Genomic DNA, 24,678 nt, shown 5'->3' on the forward strand with positions numbered 1-24,678 from the left:
AACGCTTTTCGAGTCGGTTCTCATTACCCACATGTCGTCTGGTGGGTTGGCAGTTTCCTAACTTTTGTTTAACTTGACCGCATATTATATATGTTCACTTTACAGGCTGCCTCTCAACGTTTGTGCCGACAGAACGATCTACGTCAAATCGGCGCCAATATTGTAGAAATCTGATTAGACCACTTTCTTGCAGATTCCAGATGAGTATTTTGCATACTCGTGTCGAAGTTAATCTTGCGCAGCACCGAACGCAATGTGCAATGTGATGTACAAGGGGTTTTCAGGAGTATACATATACGCCGTTTTGTCGGTTTCCCGCACGGCGAATGCGGCGGTGGAATGGTGGCTGGAATTATTCCATTCCGCGCAGTTGCCAACCGATAGCCGAGTGGAACGGGTTTCAGATCTGCAGCGATTACAAGGCGACCGTGCGCAGAAACGTGGGAGAAGATACCTAAGACTATCTTACGCAAGCGTTTAAGTGCCGCCATCTTGAGCTGTAAGCGCTGCTGTTTTCTATCTTTAACGACGAAATGTATGTAACTATACAGTCGATTCGCAAGCATGAAAATAGTCTTATAAGTGTGTTCTCTGCTTCGCGACCATGTTACATGACTTCACTTCTCATAAAACTTGGATATTGTTTGTGTAACAGCTCAAGATGGCGGCGCACATGAATCGAATATCGCGTGAGTGTAGCGCGTCACTGGGTGCGCTGAAAGAAAGAAAGAAAAAAAAAAAATATATATATATATATATATATATATATATATATATATATATATATATATATATATATATATATAGAGAGAGAGAGAGAGAGAGAGAGAGAGAGAGAGAGAGAGAGAGAGAGAGAGAGAGGACCAGCGCGAACAAGTTGAGAACAGAGACAAAGAAGGCGACAGGGCAAACAGGGGCGTTCTGCGTTTGTCCTGTCGCCTGACTCGTCTCTCGTATTCGCTTTTTAAGCACTGGTCTTACGCAATTTTTGCGACGTTGCATGAACTGTACTTGTGGCCATTTCGCGTTTATAGACAGCCACTCTCGTAGTATTAAGTGAGAGAGAGAGAGAAAAAAAAGCAAGGATAGGAAAGGCAGGGAGGTCAACCAGAAAAGCATCCGGTTTGCTACCCTACACACTGGGGGTGGGGGAAAGGGGAATAGAAAGAGTGAAAGGGTAGAAAGTGAGCACTGAGTGCGTGTGGGCGGGACACTATGCACAGGGACACTATAAACGGTCTCTTAAGCCGGTGCACTTCAAGTATTGCACTAATGCACGATTCGCTTTTCGTGCCAGTGACGGGTGCAGGCCACGGTCCGAGTATCTTTGATTCGTTGAACGGTCTTAAGTCCAGTATTAAGTAACCCACCACTATTTCAGGCGGGTAAAAAAGCTTAGGGAGAAAGCCAGACACACAAAAAAAGACGTCGGACAAACGGCGGTTGTTGGTCCAGGGTCTTTCCTGTCTGTTCGTGATTCCTCCACCTCTCTTTTTCTTTCTTTTTTTCTTTTTTGTCGCTAGAAATCATGGTGCATTATTACCGTCTTTACAGCTGCGAAAAGTTTTGTCCCGCTACAAAAACCATGCACGATATTCAATTGCATCTGAACAGAAAGTCTATTTATATCAACAGAAACACAATGTAAAAAATTATTTTTTTTTTCGTATAGTCCAGGGTGCTGCAGCAGTTCCACTCAAGCTCATTTGGGAGCTGATTTCAGCAATCTTGCACGGTTTTCACGTTGTCTGTCACATTACAGAACCGCATATACGCCGACCTGAGAAAGCGCATACAGCCCAGCGGTCTGGCTGAGGTAAAACGCCGCGCACAGCCAAGGTTTCCAGGAGACCGGGCTCGACGCCTGAGAGTCAGTCAACTCCCGGCCATGGCTCGGATAACACTGGTTTGAAAGCGACGGCAAACGACTCTGCAGCGTGTAGCTTGCGTTCCGAGTTTCGCCTGCCATTTTTTCCAGCCCTTCCTCTGGTCCTTATTATTTTTCTTGAATTGGACGGTTATTAACGAGCGTCTATGAACTCTCACGCAGGAAAAAAAAAAGAAAGAAGAATAGACAAGAAAGCAAAGATCGATGTAACGAATCCGCCATTTAGATGGTTTCGCGTCACAAGTCCCTAATCTTTACGTCGCTCACGCGTACTATCGTAGGAGGCTTTTTCAAAATGGTGTAACGTATACGCAGATACTCTCGCGGTAAAGGACGTTGGCATCAAACAGCCCGGTCGGCAACGCGGTCGAGGTTTGCCTCCACACGAAAGTGTCACCGCAAAACCGTGCAGCGCTAACAAAGGTTGTTGCGTTTCGCCTGCGACACGTGGTTTTGCCGGCGCGACTGCGGCGGGGCGGCAGACATTTTGGCCCGATCGTCGTCGCCGCAACGCCCATCGGCAGGTGTTTCCAGGCGCGACTGCGGCGATGCGACCGCAAAGGATCACCCTCGCATTCCAGTCATTGTGCCAGAACCAGGCGATGCGAAAGCAGGGATCATCCTCTCATTACAGTCATTGTGCCCGACCGGCAGCGCTACAATAGGGTGCTACGAGATCGTGCTCGACATGGTGCTACGGCAGCGCTACAACAGGGTGCTACGAGATCGTGCTCGACATGGTGCTACGGCAGCGCTACGACAGGGTGCTACGAGATCGTGCTCGACATGGTGCTACGGCATCGCTACGACAGTGTGCGTCACCATTAGCCCATTGTACATTCACGTGCTCGTCTTTTGAGGGGTTCCTTCTTGCCCTCAACTGCGAGAGTATAAAAACAGCTGCCCCCGGACGCAAAGAGGAGGGCTCCGATTTCTTCTGTTGAGTAAAGTGCTCTCCCGTCTCTCTACTTCGGTCAAACCTGACCGCCAACTCTTTGCGATGTTAAAATAAACAAGTTGTTTCGTTGTTACCAGTCGACTCATGCTTTGCCGGGACCTTCGGATGCTTCCAGTTGTACCCCAGGCCGCCAGGCCAACGCTACCCTTGGGGCTTGCGACCCAGGTACAACCACGGGCGTCAGCGCCGAGTTCCCAACAGATCGTACCAGCGGTGCGATCCAAACATCTGGTTGGCAGCGGTGAGATCGCCTACGACTTCAAACAACTGTCTGCCAGCGGTGAGATCGCGACAACGGAGGCCAGCAGCGAAGAGATGCAGTTGACTGTATGCTGAGCAGCTCAACGACGATCCGGGAGCAGTGCAACGAGCCCTGTGTGACGACTGGTTGCCTGCAGCGGAACGACTGCGCGGAATTCCTGCCTGCGAGGTTTGGTGAGTGCGGGACTTTCTTCTTCTGAGCTTTGCCAGGCTTTTTGTTAGTGTCAGAAACAGAGCTGGTAATTGTGGTTGTCGTTGCTGCCGGGTTAGTTTGCGGCAAGACAATAGTAAGCAGTAGAGAAAGCAGCATTCAGAGCAGCCATGGATTTGAAGTCGTTGCGCAAACCGAAATTGTTGGAGCTTGCAAGAGAGTTGGGTCTGGATGTCTCGGACAAACTCAGAAAACCAGAACTGCTAAAGGCTATTCTTGAGTTAGAGGCTGAGGATGACGAGCTGTCGGAATGCCTTGAGACTATTGAGGAGAGGTCAAAAAGACAGGAGCGCGAACTTAAAGAGCAAAAAGAGAAACAGGAGCGCGAACTTAAAGAGCAAAAAGAGAAACAGGAGCGCGAACTTAAAGAGCAGAAAGAAAAAGAAGAGCGTGACCGTCAACACGCTTTGGAAATGAAGCGTCTTGAGGTAGAGATGGAACGCGCTCGTAATGGAAGTCAGGCACACGGTGCAGGAGAACGCGTATTGTTCAAAATGACTGACCTGATGCGGCCATTTAAGCTTGGAGAGGACATTGGTTTGTTCCTGGTTAACTTTGAGCGAACGTGCGAGAAGCAGGGGTTCTCTCGGGAAACGTGGCCACAGCGCTTGCTCACTTTGTTACCCGGCGAGGCGGCCGACGTAGTCGCTCGCTTGGATAGAGAGGAAGCAGAGGATTTCGACAAAGTAAAATCGAGTCTGCTAAAAAAGTACCGGCTGTCTGCGGAGGCGTTCCGTCGGAAGTTTCGGGAAAATGAGAAAGGCAGAAGTGAGTCATATACAGAGTTTGCGTATAGGCTTATGTCGAACATGCAGGAGTGGCTCAAAGAAGAGAAAGCGTTTGGTGACCACGATAAAGTTCTGCAGTGTTTCGGGCTAGAACAGTTTTATAGTCGGTTACCGGAGAACGTGCGATACTGGGTCTTGGATAGGCCAGACGTTTGTACGGTGGCTAAAGCCGCTGAGCTAGCCGAGGAGTTTGTGACGCGTCGGGCTCGCGGAGCTAAGGACGGTCAAAAGGGTGAATTTGGCTCGAAGTTTGAGAGGCCGAAGTTCACACCCATGAGAGCAAAGGGGAACACGCGTAGTGCGGATGCGAGTGGAAGCAGTGCGACCGAACCTAAGGAGACGGCAGCAGCCGAAGCCGAACGCAGAAAGCGGTTCGAGATGAGGCAAGCGCGCGTTTGTTATACGTGCCAGAAGCCGGGTCACTTTTCGGCGCAGTGTCCGGAAACAACACCAAAAGTTGTGTTTTTTTCAATAGGCAGCACTGACGAGAACATGAAGCTTCTCGAGCCTTACATGCGAGACCTCCTCGTGAACGGGAAAGAGTGCCGAGTGCTTCGCGATTCCGCAGCTACGATGGATGTAGTTCACCCGTCTTACGTAGAACCCCATATGTTCACGGGCGAGTGCGCATGGATCAAGCAAGCCGTGGAAGCTCATAGCGTGTGTCTGCCGGTAGCAAAAGTGCTTATTGAAGGACCTTTCGGAGCGCTTGAGACGGAGGCGGCAGTGTCATCTATGCTGCCCCCCCAGTACCCGTACCTATTTTCAAACAGGTCCGATCACCTCCTGCGCGAGAAGGGGCTTTTGTTTGGTGAAGCTAGTGTTCAGGCCTTAACCAGATAGAAGGTTCGGGAGCTCGCTGCAAAGGCGGTAGTTGCGGGGCCGACGTTATCAAACAACGAAAAAGGGTCAGAGGCGCAGCAAGCTGATATTCCGAGCACGCCCGAACTGAATAAACTTGAGTCTGTAACGTTAAAGGCGCCAGATACTGGAGAGGAAACGCCCGACGCGGGAAAGTTAGAAGAGCTATCTACTGATTTGCTCATCGCGCCTACGTCAGACGGACTTGATAGGTTGCTAAAAGTCAGCCGGACGGCTTTGATAGCCGAGCAAAAAAAAAGGATGACAGCCTGGAAAACGTGCGCTGCAATGTCAAAGAAGGTATCGCCAGGAAAACTGCGCGTTTTGTGGAAAGAGGTGGAGTCCTGTACCGGAAGTATCTAGACCGCAGAGGAGTGGAGTTCGATCAGCTGATCGTGCCTCAATGCTATCGTCAGGATCTGTTGCGCTTGTCACACGGGGGTTCGTGGTCCGGACACCTTGGAGTTAAGAAAACTAAGGACCGTCTCTTGCAAGAGTACTATTGGCCAGGGTGTTTTCGGGACGCAGACCATTTCGTGAGGACATGTGACACTTGTCAGCGGGTGGGCAAACCAGGGGACAAATCGAGGGCGCCGTTGAAATTGGTACCTATCATTACGGAGCCTTTTAGACGGCTCGTTATTGATACTGTGGGACCTCTGCCGGTAACAGCCACGGGGTACAGACACATTTTGACTGTGATCTGCCCAGCGACAAAGTTCCCTGAAGCAGTGCCGCTTAAAGAACTCAGCTCAGTTGAGATAGTTAATGCACTACTGTCCATATTTGCGCGAGTTGGTTTCCCTGCGGAAATCCAATCAGATCAGGGCACAGTGTTTACTAGCGCTTTGACGACAACTTTTCTCGAAAGGTGTCGGGTAAAGCTGTTACACAGCTCAGTGTACCACCCACAGTCGAATTCCGTTGAGAAGCTCCACTCCGTCATGAAGCGCGTGTTGAGAGCGTTGTGTTTTGAACATCGAACTGACTGGGAGCTGTGTCTGCCTGGGGTGATGTTTGCTTTAAGGACCGCGCCGCATGCGGCTACGGGGTTTTCGCCAGCTGAACTGGTGTACGGTCGCTCGCTTCGATCTCCGCTTCGCATGCTTCGAGAATCGTGGGAAGGTAGGGGCGACGACCCAGTCGTGGTGGAGTACGTGCTTAAGCTCCTCGAACGCTTAAGAAGGGCACAGGAGTTGTCAGGTGAAGCAATGACAAAGGCCCAGCAGAGGGCCAAGGTTTATTATGATCGGACAGCCAGGGCCCGTCGTTTTGAGGTTGGCGATGAGGTCATGATATTGCGCACATCGCTAAACAACAAACTAGACGTGCAGTGGGAGGGCCCAGCACGAATTGTTCAGAAACTGTCGGACGTTAACTACGTGGTAAGTCTGCCAGGAAAGCGGAAAGCACAGCAAGTTTACCACTGTAATCTGCTCAAACCTTATAGACAAAGGGAAGCAGTGGTGTGCATGATGGTAAACGTTCCTGAAGAGCTTCCGGTCGAGCTTCCGGGACTAGGCTCAGTGACGAACAGGGAAGACACCGGTCAAGTCATTAGTGACCTTATCAGTAAAGCACCGCTGTCGCCCGAGCAGAAAACCGAACTACACCAGCTATTACAAGAGTTTCAAGGTCTGTTCTCTGAGAGGCCTGGTAGGACTTCTGTACTTACTCATGATATAGAACTTACCTCCACAGAGCCAGTACGATCCAAGGCGTATCGGGTGTCACCCCGCCAGAGCGATATTATGGAGGCTGAGGTAAAGAAAATGCTACAGCTCGGTGTTATTGAGGCAGGTGAGAGTGATTATACCTCCCCTTTGATTTTAGTTGAGGTACCGGGCAAGGAACCTCGTCCTTGCGTCGACTACCGCAGGCTTAATTCCATCACTAAGGATCAAATTTATCCGATCCCTAACATCGAGGAGCGCCTTGAGAAAGTTAGTAGCGCTCAGTTTATTTCCACCCTAGATCTTGTCAGGGGTTATTGGCAGGTTCCACTTACAGAAGAGGCTAGTAGGTATGCGGCGTTCATTTCACCAATGGGAACATTCCGTCCTAAAGTGTTGAGTTTTGGTTTGAAGAACGCGCCATACTGTTTTTCAAGCCTCATGGATAAAGTGTTGCGGGGACAGCAAGAATTCGCTTTACCGTATCTAGACGACGTAGCGATATTCTCCGCATCCTGGTCTGAGCATATGACACACTTGCGGGCAGTGCTAACCCGCCTGCGCGAAGCGGGCTTGACAGTCAAGGCTCCTAAGTGCCAGTTAGCACAGGCCGAGGTTGTCTACCTCGGTCACGTGATTGGTCAGGGTCGTCGCCGCCCCTCTGAAATAAAAGTGGCCGCTGTGCGAGACTTTCCGCAACCGCGCACCAAGACCGATATTCGGTCGTTCTTGGGTGTCGCCGGCTACTATCAGAGGTACATCCCTAGGTACTCTGATATCGCGGCTCCCCTGACGGATGCTCTAAGAAAAACAGAGCCTCAAACAGTCGTCTGGGACGAGACAAAGGAAAGAGCTTTTAGCGCCCTAAAGAGTGCCCTAACAAACCAGCCTGTGCTACGATCGCCAGACTATACAAAAGGGTTCGTTGTTCAGTGCGATGCTAGTGAGCGAGGCATGGGCGTTGTACTGTGCCAACGGGAAAATGGAGAAGTAGAACACCCCGTCCTGTATGCTAGTCGTAAGCTGTCCAGTCGTGAGCAGGCGTATAGCGCCACCGAGAAAGAGTGTGCGTGTCTCGTGTGGGCCGTTCAGAAATTGTCATGCTATCTAGCCGGCTCGAGGTTTATCATTGAGACGGATCACTGCCCTCTCCAATGGCTGCAGACCATCTCTCCCAAAAATGGCCGCCTCCTGCGCTGGAGCCTCGCTTTACAACAATATTCCTTTGAGGTGCGTTACAAAAAGGGGAGTCTCAACGGTAACGCCGATGGCTTAAGTCGAAGCCCCTAACGTAGGAATCAGCCTCAAAATTGTTTGTTACTGATGTTTTTCTTCCTGAGGCAGGATTTTTTTTTAACATATTGCTTTTGTTTAGTGTTTCAAAGTGATGATATGCTTTCTAGTGCAATTTTTCAATTTGTGGACGCGTTCTGAGTGATGCTAGACTACTGTAAGGAACTAGGCAGTGGTATAAAAAGGGGAAAGAGCCTGGCAGGGCTTAGTGAGGGTTGTGCCGTGCTTGCTGACTGAGCGGTTGAGTTTCAGCGTAGTTCTAACGCTTGCCGGGAACGAGAACAAAAATGTGAACTCTCCCGAAGTCACTTTGCAGTGTCCCGTGCGAACCTGAACGAGAGAACGAGGCCTTCTTTGTGCGCTGCGCTCAAGAAACGTCGAGGGACGCCCGACTTCGGTTATGAGCATCATCGAGCGACATCCCTCCGGACAGCGGATGCAGTCCCCTGTCCATCGGGATCTCCTTCCCCCGGCGGGGCGGTCTGTTGCGTTTCGCCTACGACACGTGGTTTTGCCGGCGCGACTGCGGCGGGGCGGCAGACATTTTGGCCCGATCGTCGTCGCCGCAACGCCCATCGGCAGGTGTTTCCAGGCGCGACTGCGGCGATGCGACCGCAAAGGATCACCCTCGCATTCCAGTCATTGTGCCAGAACCAGGCGATGCGAAAGCAGGGATCATCCTCTCATTACAGTCATTGTGCCCGACCGGCAGCGCTACAATAGGGTGCTACGAGATCGTGCTCGACATGGTGCTACGGCAGCGCTACAACAGGGTGCTACGAGATCGTGCTCGACATGGTGCTACGGCAGCGCTACGACAGGGTGCTACGAGATCGTGCTCGACATGGTGCTACGGCATCGCTACGACAGTGTGCGTCACCATTAGCCCATTGTACATTCACGTGCTCGTCTTTTGAGGGGTTCCTTCTTGCCCTCAACTGCGAGAGTATAAAAACAGCTGCCCCCGGACGCAAAGAGGAGGGCTCCGATTTCTTCTGTTGAGTAAAGTGCTCTCCCGTCTCTCTACTTCGGTCAAACCTGACCGCCAACTCTTTGCGATGTTAAAATAAACAAGTTGTTTCGTTGTTACCAGTCGACTCATGCTTTGCCGGGACCTTCGGATGCTTCCAGTTGTACCCCAGGCCGCCAGGCCAACGCTACCCTTGGGGCTTGCGACCCAGGTACAACCACGGGCGTCAGCGCCGAGTTCCCAACAGATCGTACCAGCGGTGCGATCCAAACAAGGTGTACAGCAGTGTCAGCTAATAGTGGTGCCGATCGAAGCGACACCCGTTCGTCGCAACTGCGAGGAACGGTTCATAATTACACTGAGCACAAAACAACAAGACAAGCAAACGACATGATTATCTTCGATTCTGTTGTACAGATTTGCGTCAATTCGTATTCTGCGCTGTTGAAACCACAGGCTAACTCGTCAAGTTTATCGTTGACGTATACAAAAACCGTCCGTCAACGGCTTCTCAACGCTATCTTTAATTAATATCGTTAGGGCCAACGCCACAGTGACCATTTCTTTCGCCACTCTACAGTCGGGTTTCATATGCGCAATATGGCCTCGCGAACTACAGCAGCGAGAGGCTGACACCGGCTCCATAGCTTCTACACGGTTTTAGTTGTACGCTTTGTGCATATCGGATGGGCGAATGCTTGCCCTTCGCTGCCATCCCTGATTGCTAATACAGCCATGACGGGCAGGGCCGCTCGCAATTATTCTACTGTCTCAATCCCTGTATCGTCCCTTCTCATCTCAGATGACTTAGATGAATGAGATCGATGAACAGGCGATGAGATGATTAGAGGGTGGCCATTCGTTACCTATCGCCAACCGGCGACCTTTCCCAAGCTGTAAAAAAAAAAAAAAAAAAAAAACATGAGCGAAATAAAGGGAGAGGCGGAATAGGCGAGGAGAACGATGAACATGTCACCACCGCTCTCGGACGACAAATTCAGTGCACGAAATGAAACTTCGACAAGCACGAAAGCGAAGAGCTGACGCACACCGAACATTATAGTGACCGAAAACAGAAGCAAGAACAAGCAGAACGCGATGTCTTAGCTCGGAGGAAAGAAAAACCGACGCTCAGCGGGACGACACGTCGACAAGAGATTGGATCAGACGTCGCAAGGGGCTACTCGAATACGCGCATATATTTTAGCGCGACACTGCTTCGAGAGACGGCCCGAAAAACAGTGAGCGCGCGGTGAAGGCAGCAGTGCAGGCGCGCCTTCTCATGGCCGACCGGGTTTTCGTGCGTCCAAGGGAAATTATGTGCAAGCCCGGTCGCGGTCGCACGAGGAGAAAGAAGGGAGCCCTGAAACGAAGGATATATATATATCAGTAGAGCGGAGTGGCTTGCAACCTTGCAGTCTTTATATTTTCTTTCCTTCTCTCTCTCTGGCTCTCTTTGATGCTCCCTCGTTATCTATTTAAAGAAGGCGCGCGCTCGGAGACATGAATATTCTCGTCACGTCCATTCCCGAAACAGCAATATGTGGTAGCGACTGAATTAAAACAAAAATGAAAATTTTTAACTCCAGGCGACACAGCCGTAGCTGGCCACAGAGCGGAGTCAAATCAGCGGTGACTGCGACTATACCCATAGGCGCACGGGGCTGCGAGGCGCCAGCCCGCACTATGATTGATTGATTGATTGACATCGTGTTTTATTCCACCGGAGGAAGGTTTCTCCCAGCAATCTCCAATTACTCCAGTGTCAGCGGCACAAACGCAACCAGGGAAGTGCTCGCGCCATTCGCCAGCACTGGCTGCACACATTACCGCACTCCAAGGGCGCGCGTGTCAGCGGCGCCAGATAAACACGCCAGTGACAGCGCCGCGTCGGCACAGCGGTGAGAGAGAGAAAGAGAGAGAGAGAGAGGTGCTTGCAGTGTACACTGACGGCGCGGACGTCGGGCGCTCCGCTGACGTCGACGCCGTCATCCCCGACGCTATATAGCTCCGCCAGCTGTTTTTCCCCCAACCCGGTCCGCTTCTTTTCTTTTTTTTCCCTCCACGCAACCCCTACTTAGAACGCGGTTGCGTGCACTGGTGGTGGCGAAGAACTGCACAGTTACGCAACGGCGAGGGCCACAGATCTTCGGACCAGTCGCGCGTGTGCAAGCAGCGCCCGCTTATGGGAGATTGCGTCACGAGGGGCAGCCTCGTCGCACGAATTCGAAGCACTGCACGCTGACGTGTGCCGGAAAAGCGCAGTGTATGGAAAAGCGCCAAGTGTCTCGTTAATTCATACCTTCGTTCTTTCATTCATCATGTACGCTATCACATAATGCAGTAGACTGTCAAGGTAATCTAAAGAATATTTAATACAGGCTGGACAGTACAAAAGCTTGAGACAGACTGTAGACAGACAGATAGACATACAGAGAGGTAAATTCATTCATTCATTCATTCATTCATTCATTCATTCATTTATTCGCGGGGTTAAAAGTTCCGCAGAAGTACTTCGTATAGTGCAGGACTCCAGATTAGTTCCGACAACGTCTCTTTCCTCAAGGTTATCAACGCGCACGTATACCCAAGTACAGGGGCACTTTGGAATTACGCCCCCATGTTAATGCAGCTGCTACATCAGCGAACGGAACCAGCGACCTTACGCTCGATAGCGCACGGAACACCGCGGCCACTAAACCACTATGGCGGGTGACATGAGTATAATAAGAAAGAAATACTTATCGACGAGCTCCAGTCAAGAGCCGAGGACAAAGCGCGAGAGGGATGGTAGCTGATGCATGCAGAAACGTCTGGCATAATACTTTTAGGCAATCCTTCCTTGGTCTACGTAGCCAGCGTAAAGCTGACCGAGGCCATCTTCCTTTCTTTCGCAGCCCCGTACTTGTATTCAGTGCAGAAAAAGATGAAGACAAAAAATTCACCGACGATTACGATAGTCCATAATGCGAAATTTGAGCGCAGCTCTAACGAGTTTTCACATTTCGCGAAATATTGCTGGCGCGGACAGTCTGCCTCATGCGGCACGTTGCAAATGGACGAAGTGCGGCGCGACTGCCTCGCTAATCTGGAGATCGCGAGAACCAGTGCATTGGTGACGCGTGGGCGCGATTCACAGCAGCTGCCGCTGCCGACAGACCTCCCAGACGACGAGCGCTACACTGGCGCCATCTCGTAGCAATTGTCGCCACACTACGCTTTTAACACTTTCGCTACAGTGAACAAAACTTTGCTACACTTTGCTTTCGCCATACCCTCCTCCGCTTCCCGCCTCACGGCACCACTGCGCCCTCCTCTCCGCTTTCCTTCTCGCGTCTTTCATCCCCCGCTTCGCTCCGCGTTAGCTTTCATCTTTCGCTGTGCTCGTTCGTTCGGCTACGCCGCCGCCACTGATTCGCGGGTTCGCTCCTAGCCGCGGCGTCAGCATCCCCATTGGGGCAGAATGCAACAGCGCTCGCGCATGTTAATTAGGTCCAGATGCGCGTTAGAACCCCAGTTAGTGAAAATTAATCCGGAGTCGCGCGGACTATACGATGATCCTCATAATGAGATCGTGGTTCTAGCACGCGAGACTACCAGAATTAATTCCTCTTGAATCTGCGAATACGAGCGAGCGTCGCCAAATTTCAGCAACGTATAATGCACACGGTGTCGCGACGAAAGCTTCGACTCAGATGAGCTAGCGTTGCTATTCGAGCGCTCACCGCAGAGTCGCGATCGCGCCTGACTCGAGGGCCTGCGAGCGCGGAAACCAGTCGGGCAGCTGAGCTCCCGTCTCCGTTGCTGCTGCTGCTTTTTGCCGCAACCGTCGGAGAAAGCTCGAGAGTGGAGAGAGTTGACGAACGTGCAACGTGCCCAGAAGTCCTCACCGACTCGCGCGCACGCGCTGTGACGTGAAGCAGGAGGATGCGGGTTTTTACGAACGGCTATGTGCAGTGGTTGCACCCTGCAGCCACAGGCACGCGCCGTATATTACTCCGTTTTTGTTTTTGTTTTTTTTTTGGGGGGGGGGAGGTATTATTATTATTTTTTTGCTTCTCTCGCGCTTCGTTTTTAAGGTAAGGAAGAAGACACGCTGCTGCGGCTATGTCAGTGGCTCTAGGAAACAAAGGAAGAAAGATGGCTCCGCGGAGGCCGCTACAGGCTGACAGCTCCCGATATGCGACGCTTTGCCGAGGTGGACTTCGGTATATAAGGAAACCGCGGAACGCTAACTGTGTGACTCCCCGTAATTGCAATACGCACAATCAGCCCTACGCACAAGCCTCAGTCATATAGGTGTAAGACCCATCGGTGGAAGACCGTTCAATGAGACGCAACCTCTGGAGACAAATGACCCCGCGCACTTCCGAGCAGGAAAAGCAGCGAAAACGCGGTTGCCGTTTTTCAACTCAACCGGACTGCGTGACCGCTTCTGAGGAAGTGACGAACATTCCAGTTTGTCTTGCCCCAGTGTAGGACAGTAAATCGGCATCACTCCTGATTGCGTCTCTCCTGCTTCCCCTACCTCTTTCCTTGTTTATGTATACTTCCCTCTTTGTCTACGTATGTATGTATGTATGTATGTATGTATGTATGTATGTATGTATGTATGTATGTATGTATGTATGTATGTATGTATGTATGTATGTGTGTGTGTGTGTATGTATGTATGTATGTATGTATGTATGTATGTATGTATGTATGTATGTATGTATGTATGTATGTATGTATGTGTGTATGTATGTATGTATGTATGTATGTATGTATGTCGAATACAAGCCAATGCTTTCACAAAAGTCAAGCAGCCGCTGCTGTACACCGTTTCACGGTAGCCGCAACAGCGTTTATACCGCAATGTATTCAGCCGCGAGTACGCTCCTCGGGGCACGCATTTCGCGTCGCACGAAGACAATTTGCGACTGCACGCAGCGACGGCCGAGCTAGCGTCCTCGGCGTCGCGTCCCCAACTGCCGCAATGCCACCAGCATCGGCCAGCGAACGCGTCGTTGAAAGCCGGGCGCTCGGTTTCTACAACTGCGCACTCTCCGACAGACCGCATGCCCGAGAGCGAGCCGCACGCGATGCATAGCAGCAGCGAGGTGCTGTAGTCACGTACCTCCTCCACGCCTTCTTGTTCGTGTCCTTGTTAACGATGTGTTCCTAAAGTGAAGCCCACAGCGCGTTTAAAAACAATATATGGACACCCGAAAAAAAAAAACGCCTAAAGAATGTCTATGCACTGTCAATGATTCCTTTTTCGCGCTAGCGAAAGATGCCAGCTCGAACACCGCCTCCGCCGCAGCGACGCTTGGAAGTAAGTGACGGCTCAAGAAGTGGCGAGAATGAGAACGCCCCCCTCCTCTTCCACCTCCTGCCAATCCCGTGCCGTTGGTCTTCTTCAATAACGCGATAAGCTGCCGAAGGGTAGCAAAAATAAGAAAAAACTAGAGAGAGAATGGTGGCAGAAAAAGGCTGCGTGACCCAAAAGTTACGCGCGGTCCCGCGTGGAATATAAATGGAGTTGTCCGATGGAAGAAGTGTGGCGCGCGAAGTTATCGTGAACGCACTTGTGGAGTTAGCCATAAAACGTGGCGCGCTTTTTCTTTTCTTTTTCTTTTTTTTTTTCATCTTCTTCCCAGAGTGAAGGTCAAGGCGGCAGCTGTCTGGAGGCTGCGAAAAGCGTGCAGGCGCGGCTGGTGATCGCGTTAGCAACCACACGCGTTCCGATTCGACTCGTCACCCGGCCAGTCCTCTGAGAGAGGTCGATTTGACGCCAAATTTATACAAGCCACAGAGTGTGACGTCATGAAGATGTGGCGACGGAGCCCATAAGATTCCATTCAAGCAAAAAGAAAAGGAAAATGAAAAAAGACCAGGCAAGTGGAACGTAATCTTGGAATCTAAGTGACACGAAGCTCGTTTGTGTTAGCCGACTCTAACATGCAGTATATCACGTGACCGCGACCCCATCTGTTGGCTGTGTGTGGCGAAGGCGATCGGCGTGTGACGCTTGTCGGTGAAAAGAATAGCGATGCAAGGTGTATGCGCAGACAAGTACGACACACATCTAAGTAGATTTAAGGCTTCTAGACATCTCTTGTGTCACAGCGGCACGTACTGTACCCGGGAAGGGGGGGGGGGCACTGACCAAGAAAGGGGCACATGCCCCGTTGCACACAGCCAGTGGCCCCGGTTGTCCACTCGTCAAGACAGCGGTCACCCGCAAGGTGGGCGAAAGAGGAAAGAAACGAAAGTTTTCGGTTTAAAGAGCGATTCAGAACGGGAGAAGAGGGCGTGTCCATCAACGTCGCCGTAAACCGAAGGGCATAGCCCTAACCACGCTCTTTATACACGCAGCAGTGCACCGCCGGGATCTTTCGCGCGGTCGCCGGGCCCGGTCGGGCCGGTCAATCCATCGCTGCGGCGAAACGAGCGTCCCGAAGGGCTCCGCGGAGAGCGGCGGCTTATCGAAGCGGTGCGTCGCGTTTTCTGGCGAGGCGAGAGCGACTCCTCCTCGGAGGCGCGCTCTCCTCTTGCCTTCTTGCTCGGTGCACTGAACCGATAAGGTCCGGCAGAGTCGAAAGATATACGCTTAGGCACGGTAGGCGAGTCGCGCGCGGGCCGAAAGGTCGAAGGTCGGGACCTGCATTTGGGCTTTACGGTCGGACTGTATGTATTAAGGCGTCGCAAGAGCGAGCGATCGCGATGAGACGAAGCGCTGCGTGGCTAACAACGCCGACTGGTCTAGCCAGTCAGCGCATACTGTCAGTCCGCGCCATGCAGTCTGCTGGAACGCGGGGTCGCAGGTGCGATACCCGGCCGGGCGCATTCGGGTAGAAAACGGAATGCAAAAGCGATCTTCTGCGTTGATGTAGGCGCGCGTTAAAGAAACTCGAGGTGTTCAAAGACGTTTCATAAGTACGACTGTTGAAATATTCACACAGCGCATCTAGACGCTTCGTAAGGTCGCCCCGTCACATCTGTTGATCTATACAACGGATGTGAGAAGAAAAGGATTACGAGAAGCCGCCTATATTTCCGCAGCAACTCTGCTAGCTCAGCCGGCTAATAACGCCGAAGCAATTCGTTCTCGAACAGGCAGCATCTGTCGCCCGTCTTGGAAGCGATGACGCGCTTCCAAGATGGGCAACCGATGCGCTATTCGCTCACGCGTACTGTCAGTTGCTATAGGAGCAGTACGTAAAGGAAATAAATAATTTGAACAATATTCACGGAGCTTACTCAGAGTGGTCCAAACCATGGGCTCGACGCAGCAGATCCGGCAAGGAAGTCGAAGACAAGGTGAGAAGTTCGGTCGCCATGAGTCGGTGGCTATAGCAAGACGCGCCTATACACCTCCGGACAACTGCGGGAACTCGCGAAGAACAGAGCGAAAAACGCGTCTGCCAGATACCGTAGCTAGCCGACCTCTTCACGTCGGCTATATACTCTCGGCCGCGCTCTCCCCAGATGCCTGTAAGAGCGCGTCTCCCTAATGACCCCTCAGTGACATGGCGCCACGGTGAGAAGCGGCAAGTTGTGAGAAGCGACAAATTGCCGACCAACGTGGAGAAACCGCGGAACCACAATTGTCAACGTTCGTTCGGAAGGAACCGATAAAGCAGTTCTCTGAGAAAACTGTAGAAACCGCAGATGGCCTCCCCGGCAGTCGGTCGGGGTAGACGGGTCGAAGGCGTAGCAAACCAGTCCCAGCTGACAGAAGCGCGCTCCCAACATCAAGAGGCGGGCCGCGACGCGTCACATCTGGCGAAAAGATGTCGAAGCTCTTGCGATCGGTGGCCGCAGGTAACGTCGGCGACCGCTTGACCTGTTCGCCACCGAGGATGTACATGTGTGCGGTAGGCAGAGAGACAGACGCTGGGGGCGAGCCCCGCGGTTTGCGTGTTTACGCACAACGTGTGTTTAGGGGCTAGGGGGGCCTGTGTCGCGTCGTCTACTTCGTTGTCACGTGTCTCGCGCTGCTAGAATACGGAAGAGCAGAGCAGCAGAAAGGGTGTAGAGGAATAACGTCAATTATTTTTGATGCTCGGTGCCTACATCCACGTGAATCCCAGTCACCTTTTCTTCTATCTTTTCAATGAGCGCTCGTCGTCGTTGAACAGTTGTACCGTGGTGGAAAACGATGCCACCTGTGTTCACGCGAACGCTGCGCGAACGAGCGACAACCTTGCCGGTACGACACGTGAAGTGGCGCCTAACGCAAAGGAAGGAGAAGAACGCAAAGAAACAATCGAGACGAGTAGCAATATGAAGAAGACATACAAACATGCGCTACGTTTCCAGAATCATCATCAAGACAGTGTTACCGACTCAGACATCTTTCTTCCTCGCTGATGGCGTCCAGGGAGGTGCTGTCAACACTGCCTAGGTGAGAGCAAAGGACGCGATGCAAAAGAAAGCCCTTTCCCCCACGCCCTAAAACAATAAAAATAAGAAAGGATACTGCGCAATGTCAATTTAACCACGTGTGTTTCGTTCTCCACCAGATCGAATATGTTCGCACTCTGCTGGCGGGTTCGTTCCCAGCACGTGCCCATAGCGCAATGGGCTCTACGCAGGTGCACTGTGCATCCACGAAAGAAGAGCAAAACGTAGATACTGGCGCGGCACCCCCCATCCCTTTCTCCCAATCAGCGACAGCCTGCAAGAAAGGAGGCGAGACGACGAGGTCCTGTGAGAACTGGGGGCGCAGAAACAGAAAGGAAGGTAAAATGCCAGTCAGACGCATACGTTCCCATGAGAGGCCCTCATACGAGAGCCGATAGGCCCAAAACGAGATTGGTTTGAACCTGATCTGTTTTTTCTTTCTTTAAAGTTTACTCTTACAATGGGTTACTCGCAAACTCGAACATGCCAGCCGCACGCCGAGTCCGCCCTCAGCCGCGGTGTGCTCCACATTGTTCTAACACGGCGCTGCCCCTCAATTGTTATCGACATCGTCTGCACCCCCTGCCGCCTTTGCAGGTGCTAAGCCGCGCCAGATGCATGTGCGACACGGCTTAGCACGCTCAAAAAAAGCTGGCCGGCACAGATGGTGGTACCGGTCGATAGGCAGCGCGGTAAGCTAGGTCCTTCTATTTTTCGAACGGACGACACGTAACGCGCCTTTTAATGAGATGCCGGGGGGGGGGGGGGGGCGACCCCAACTCCTGTCCGCTCAGGTGACCACGTTCCCGGAGTGCGAAGCATCTCGCTGAATCACGAATACGAGGCGATCCGAAAACGGAACGCAAATACGGAGGCGTTTCCAAGAAACGAAGTTTATCAAGAGACGAAGGAAGAGCACTGACGAGCGTGTATTCTCCGTGCGCTCCAGATTTCTCTTCCCCGGCACGCCTCGTGTATGGCAGGCAGCGAGTGGCCACCGCCTGCCTGCCTTGCATGCAGATTCAAACCGGAGAAGGAACCAGCTCTCGTAGAACACGCGCATCAGAGAGACAGATACAAGCACGCAATATACATATATATAGATATATATAGTTCAAGGAAAAGTTCTGTAGGTCCGGTTAAAAATGCAATTTCCATAAGTGAGCCCCTTGTTTCTTTTACTATATATATGCGCCGCACTCACGATTTAGGAACCGCTCCGCGATGAACCCCTTCCCACTTAAGCTGTGCTTTCTCACAACTCCCCAATCATCACTCACGAGTGCAGAAGTATCCTTCTGCATGGGACAGGTAAAAACGAAAGAAAGAAAGAAAGAAAGAAAGAAAGAAAGAAAGAAAGAAAGAAAGAAAGAAACGGGCGGCCTGTTTTGCAGGCCGATACCCGGGGAATTCATCGCATACTGCTTCAGCGGCGGCGGCAGCTGCAGAATAAGTGAGGCTCATCCCGCCTGCCTGCTTGCCTGCGGCGATTAAAGCGTGCTGCATTTCGCAGCACAAAAACGCTCGGTTTGCGTCCAATTAGGCCCTATCTCACCAGTCTGCAGCCGAGGCCGGCCTCGAAAGACGCGCATACACGACGACTTGCGCGGCGGCTTCGCGGTCAGCCCGCGCACGTGACAGGCGGTGCACAGCAGGTGCAAGCCAGCCGGCAGTCTGGCACCCGCAGCGGAAACTATAAAACAAGCAAGCGGGCGGGCGGCGGCGAAGATTAGCCAACCATGCGCACGCCACAGTAACGAGCGGATGTTCGACGGAGCACGAGCAACGCCGTTACTGCTGCTATACTATATAGCATTTCACGATGCGGAAAGACAGGCGTACACAGTCCGCGACACTTCTGTTTAAGAGCACTACATCACTGCGCTGCGACGCAAAGAAATCCATGTCTGCGCGTTGCTGAGTGGTTTGACAGGTCATGCTCGTGACTAGCCCAAGCTACAAGAACCCCCCCCCCGCGCGGACACTGCTTACAGTCGAACGTCGTAATAACGAAGCGCTCGGGGAGTCCGAAATCATTCGTTATACAAGTCACTACGTTGTAAAGGTAGAACGATAAAACCGGGACAAAATGATTCCTTCGTTACACAGGTCATTTCATTGTATAGCGCTCCGCGGCTCAGCGCTCGGGCGTTATAGATTGAAGTGCGGACGACCGTACAATACGTGGACACATGAAGGAGGACAAACAGATGCGTTCGTTCTTCCTCTGTACGTACTCTGCACGCCCGCCTTTCCGTGCCATTCGCTACACCTCATGCAGCTTCACGTTCTTATATATAGCAGTTCCTCGCTTAGTTCGTTTTAAGGGACTCCGTAATTCGCAAGAACGGCGGTTGTTTGTTGTTTCATTTTTTTTTAACCCCCACTGCCATCATTCCCATAGAGCAGTAAAAACCTACCAGTACTAAAGAAAAGTTGAGCACGTTCAATTAGCATAGTAGCCACTTAGTGGCTGGCACACTGGCTCATGCCGATTTGGAGAGAGGTGCTGACGCTTTAAGTCATGCCGTTGTGCCTCGGAAAGGTGCGTTGTTTCTGGTGAGGTTATAAAAAAAAAATTAACGTGTGTCGGGCGGCTGGCAGCTACAAGTTGTTTCCAAGCGCAATTTCGACGCAGCATCAGCTGCTGCACCATGTTGCCGCGATTGCGCGGGCATCTCAAACCGTGGCTCGCCCACCACTGAGACGCGCAAGCTGCTCGGTCAGAAAGACGAAGACGAGAACCCCGCAACATATCACTTGCCTTCGGTCATTTCGTCTTGAAGGGGACGCTCCTAGTCAAGTTATCGAGGATGGGTAACACTGGGCTGGATTATTTCTTAGGATGGAGACCACCAGTGCTAATTGCTCCTTTTAACATCGCGGTATCCGAGATCGGCCTTGAACGAGACAGTTGCGGCAGATTACGGGAACATTTCCCCCACATGTCCTAGCAGCCAGTTCTAAAAAAAAAAGGAAAGTCTGAAGAAAGCAAAACAAAGAGCAAGTTGTCAACGAGCTCACGTAAGAGGCAAACGGAAGAACTAAAAGCACGGGGACAAGACAAAAGGAGAAAAAAAAAGGAACTGTGCGTGTGGCTGTACTTACGGCGCTTCCACGAGTAGGTACATCACCGACGAAACCGAGACGCAGCCAACGTGACACCTTGAACGGAAAAAAATCCTTGCCACGCGCGCACACGCGGTAAGGTACTGCCGCCCGAGGCGTTATCTGCGACCGGGGGAGTCAAGTTCGAAAGGCTGGGCGCGCCTCTCTCGCTGAGGAGCCGAGAAAAAAGAGGAAGAGGTGCTGGGGGAGGGGATGAACGTGACGTGAACAGCCGAGCAGCAACGCAAGCTCTGTCGTGTGTGTACTGCAGCCCGAGCAGCGCGAAGCTAGAAACCTCCCCCCCCCCCCCCCCCATCCCGCAAGAGCAAAAATAAAAGAGACAAATCGAGATAAACAACAAAGAGGGGCTTCGGAGGAGGAGGAGGAGCAGCTAAAGATGAAGAACGCAGAGGGGAGGGGATGGTGCAACTCAGTCTGCGCGCCGACACAGCCGACAGTGCGGCGATGGCGGAGGAGGGGATGAAAGAGAAAGGAGGAAGAGATATGGAGGAGAGAGAGGGCAGTGAAACCTCCCGCCGTAGGGCAGTGTACTATCGGAGGAAATTTCTTTTTTCTTTCTATCTTTCAGTGCATGTCGTTCGCATGGGTTGCTGATGTAGGAGCAAAAAGACGCCAAATCGTGCAGTGCGCGCGGCTGAAATAGAGCTATGTGCTAGGGACAGTCACAGCTGTCACTCTAGAAAAGCACAAACATTCCGTGGCCTCCAAGACGGCCTCCTTCGGGTGGCAGTAAGGGCAATCATAAGCAATCACGTTGAGAAACTTTTAAACGAACAAAAAATAAAATTGTCCCCAATGACAAGCGCGGGAATGCATGTATGCGAGTAACTTGCACCGACGTAAATAAGTTAATCGTAATGCTCTCGCATGGCACGTCTTACTAATGACAGCAAGTGCTGAACAAGCATGAAAACTTTCCGTTTCGGAGGATGTTCTGTTAGCGGGAATACTGAGTAACAGCGAGAATAAAAGAAAGCATTCCCCCCCCCCCCCTTCAAAGCACAGCCATCGCGCGCGCACGTCGAGAAACGTCAAAACACAACGGACATCCACGTGCGCGAGAGTTTACCGCTGTTTTTATACGACACGAGATTACCCGACAGAAACCCGCGGGACAAAAGAAGAGGTCAAACACCGATCAAATACAGCCAAGACATGGTGTGCTCGTTAGGCTCAGTGAGAGCGTTTGTTGGAAGAACGAAACAGGAGTACACGCACACAGAAAAAAAAAAAAAAGGAAAGACGGAGAGACCACAGACCTCCTGTTTGAGCAGACGGTATACTTGTCCTGCCTGGGCATGGTCAGATACTCGTCGCCGAGGATGAACAGATCCTTGGAGATGATCATGGTTCAGCCGGTTCCGTCGGATGCCGCGCGCGAGACAGAGCCAAAAGGCGTGCGATTCGAACGCCACACCAGCACCACACCGTAGCAGACGACGCGCGCTCGCCACGGGCGCGGGGAGTAGTACTGCTCAGGCCGAACCGTGGTTCGCCGGCACGGCTGCCCGGCGCACGGGACGATGCATCACAGAGCTGGGACTTTCTCTCGCTGCTTTCTCTCCTCAAGAACAGCGCGACACAAGTGCAAAACGGCGGCGGCAGCGGCAACAGCAGGAACGACAACAACACTCACGCAACGGCAGCAGTAGGCCGCTCGGTGGCATTCACACACAAAACGGCAAATCTAGCACCAAACGCGAAGTCGAGTGGGACAAGGCGAAAGCCGGCGGCGGGGTCCTGTGGCGGCGGTGGGGCGAATCCCTGGTCGGATGTAGCGGGGGGCGCTCTTTTCAAAAGAGCCGAAGAAAGGAAGGTTGTGGGGGGGTAGCCCGAGGAGGGGGTGCCGGTGAGGGGAGCGCTTTCACCCCTGCTGCACGACGACCCAGAAGAGGGGGGTTTGCGGCAGGTGCGGAGACGGGGCTGCTGCGCACAGGTGCTTCAGCAGGTGAACTGCGGGTGCATGGTCCAGCCCCGAGGTCCGGTTTGTGCAGCGTCTCTCAGTGCGAGGGTGCGAGCCAAGTCGGCGGCAGCAGAGCGTGCGGTCTCTCGCGACGGCCGCTCGCAGTCGCTGTCGACACAGTGACTGAGTTATTTGCGACGCAGGGCGGCTGGCGGCGCTGGAGGCGGCAGCGCGCGCGCCGGAAACGGGTTGGGCCGAGTCCAACGCAGCAGCGCCGGCGTGCCGCGAGGGAGGAGCGACCGGCTTGCTGCCTCGCTTGCCGCTCGGTGGGCCTGCGCTCCTCAAGCAGCGCTGGGGGTATCCGTCACGCAGAGAGCCGCCAGACGGCAGCGAGACGGCCTCTAGTCGAAGAACCCGGGCCAGGGAGCACCCCAGTTTTCGTACGGCCTGCCAAGGCGTGAGAGCGCTGGGGAAATCTGACGTTGCAGGAGGGTCGCGTATTGGCCAGGTTGGTAAATATTGAAACGCTTGAAGCAGCGCCACAAACATGGCACAAAAAGAGAGCGTCGTAGTTTGTAGCTGCAATAAGGAAGGAGGCAACACAATAGAGATATATTCGGGAATAGTATTGTGATGGAGTGACGTCGCGCAGCGCGCGAAGGTCATGGTGGGTAGGTGGGAAGCACGCGACGTATTCTGGGATGATCACTTTCGGCGATGTTATCGCCTCGGCCATCAGGCGCATGCTGATTGGATGGTTGCGCAAAATCGGATGAGCTGAATGGCTGGTTGAGCCCTACGCCACGCGAACTCGATAGTATCGCTGAAAGTGATCGTCTCAGAACACGTCCAGAGTACGCCTCCGCCTGGCTATTCCATTTCACTTACTGCGAAAATGTAAAGCTGCTTAAAGAAATCTGTTTCGGTCACATGGGCTGCTACGAAAGTTATCAGTGTAAACAAATAATAGTGAACGCTGAGCTTGGGGTACGAGTGCTAAAGAAAGCGAGGTTATTATTTCTCTTTCTTGTAGCGCGAGTGTGTGCAATTTTTCGTTCTAAACGCCACGTGCCAAATATTGCCCAACAGCAAACTTTCTCACAATACGTAACAGGTATGTCTTAGATGGACGCCAGGTTCACTGCAACAAGGCCAAGCGATCAGTCATTACAATCGCGGAGTCGTTCCAGACTCAACATGATCGTCATCCGACACGACCTACGGTGCAATATTCCCAAAGCCGCGAGTGTAGTCCTGTGTCGAAATGACCTACAGCCTTGTATTAGATTCTGACTCCAGGTTTTATATATAAGAATTTATGCGATGAATTCATCTGCAGCCTTTAAGTTTATACGAAATTCGAAACGCTAAGATGAAAGCTTCCTAGAAAACTCAAGCGGCTGTAGTATGTAGCACCGTCTAAGGTATCCAAGTTTTCTATAATGTGTTCACAAATACTATACGACATCAGATTGGAAGCAAAAACTGATGTTACGTAATTTTGAGGAGCGCGACAGCACAAACGCACGTGCCCGCAGGTCACGTCAGCTCAGCGTCACAGCGTTGTCTGGTAGCTCAGTCTCGAACGACAGCCATACGAGAACGAACGGGGTGAGCGTTTTCATTTATCGGCCAAGTATCAAGTACCAGAGAACGCTATACAGCTTCCGCATCGGCTTCTACCATAGCCTGAACATCGGACAGCGCGCGCAAGCTCCCTGTGCACTGGATGTCTCGGAGGCTATGCTTTTACCACGCTGCATTTGTTTGCAGCATAACCTAGAGGGGAAATATCACTTTACCGTCTATGGTGGGATATCTGGTATCATTCTGGAGACCGTCGGATTCCTCCATGATGTCAGATGAACCATATTGTCTTCCGTACCATCTTGTCACTTGACTGTAGCGTCAGCCAATCAGTAACGGAGAGGAGGCCTCGCCCAATGTGCACTACTAATCCCTCCGTGAAGCTTTCATTCAGTCGGCGTCGTGCGGAGGGTGACGTCAGAGAGGGACAATTGACGAGCCCTTCTTCTGGTTCTCTGTTCTGGTTGGTTGTCAAAACCCATAGCTTTCACTGCAAATCCCAGAGTTGCTGAGGTGAAATATAGGACAAAAGAAACCATCAGCTCCTACAGCTACGAAGTTTCAGTAGTTTCAAACGACAAACCTTTTTATACCCTTCGTCCCACGAAAAAAAAAAAAAAGTTTGTCATGGGCGTTCATAAAAAATTAACAAGTTGCAGTACACCAAAAGAAAGTTGCAAGCATGAAGATAATGTTTCTAAAGCGACATCCGGATTGAGAAAATCAAACACCATCGTACCATATTTCTTTCAACAGACACCAAAG

The 24,678-nt window shown here is 52.0% G+C and overlaps 1 protein-coding gene across 2 annotated transcripts in view; it reads right to left on the reverse strand.

Annotated features, from left to right (window-relative positions):
* LOC142575350 (uncharacterized) overlaps positions 1-22,504 on the reverse strand; it is a 229,873-nt gene extending 207,369 nt beyond the window's left edge. The window contains exon 1 of one of the 2 annotated variants that reach the window (XM_075684634.1): positions 21,683-22,504. In XM_075684634.1, coding sequence (XP_075540749.1) covers positions 21,683-21,771 — 89 coding nt within the window. In that variant the 5' untranslated portion in view covers positions 21,772-22,504. Of the gene's footprint in view, positions 1-20,402; positions 20,499-21,682 lie in introns of those variants that run through there. The other variant, XM_075684638.1, reaches the window with a different exon arrangement.
* Positions 22,505-24,678: the final 2,174 nt, after the last annotated feature.

Source organism: Dermacentor variabilis, chromosome 3 (assembly GCF_050947875.1).
Source record: "Dermacentor variabilis isolate Ectoservices chromosome 3, ASM5094787v1, whole genome shotgun sequence".
Classification (NCBI taxonomy): Eukaryota; Metazoa; Arthropoda; class Arachnida; order Ixodida; family Ixodidae; genus Dermacentor; species Dermacentor variabilis.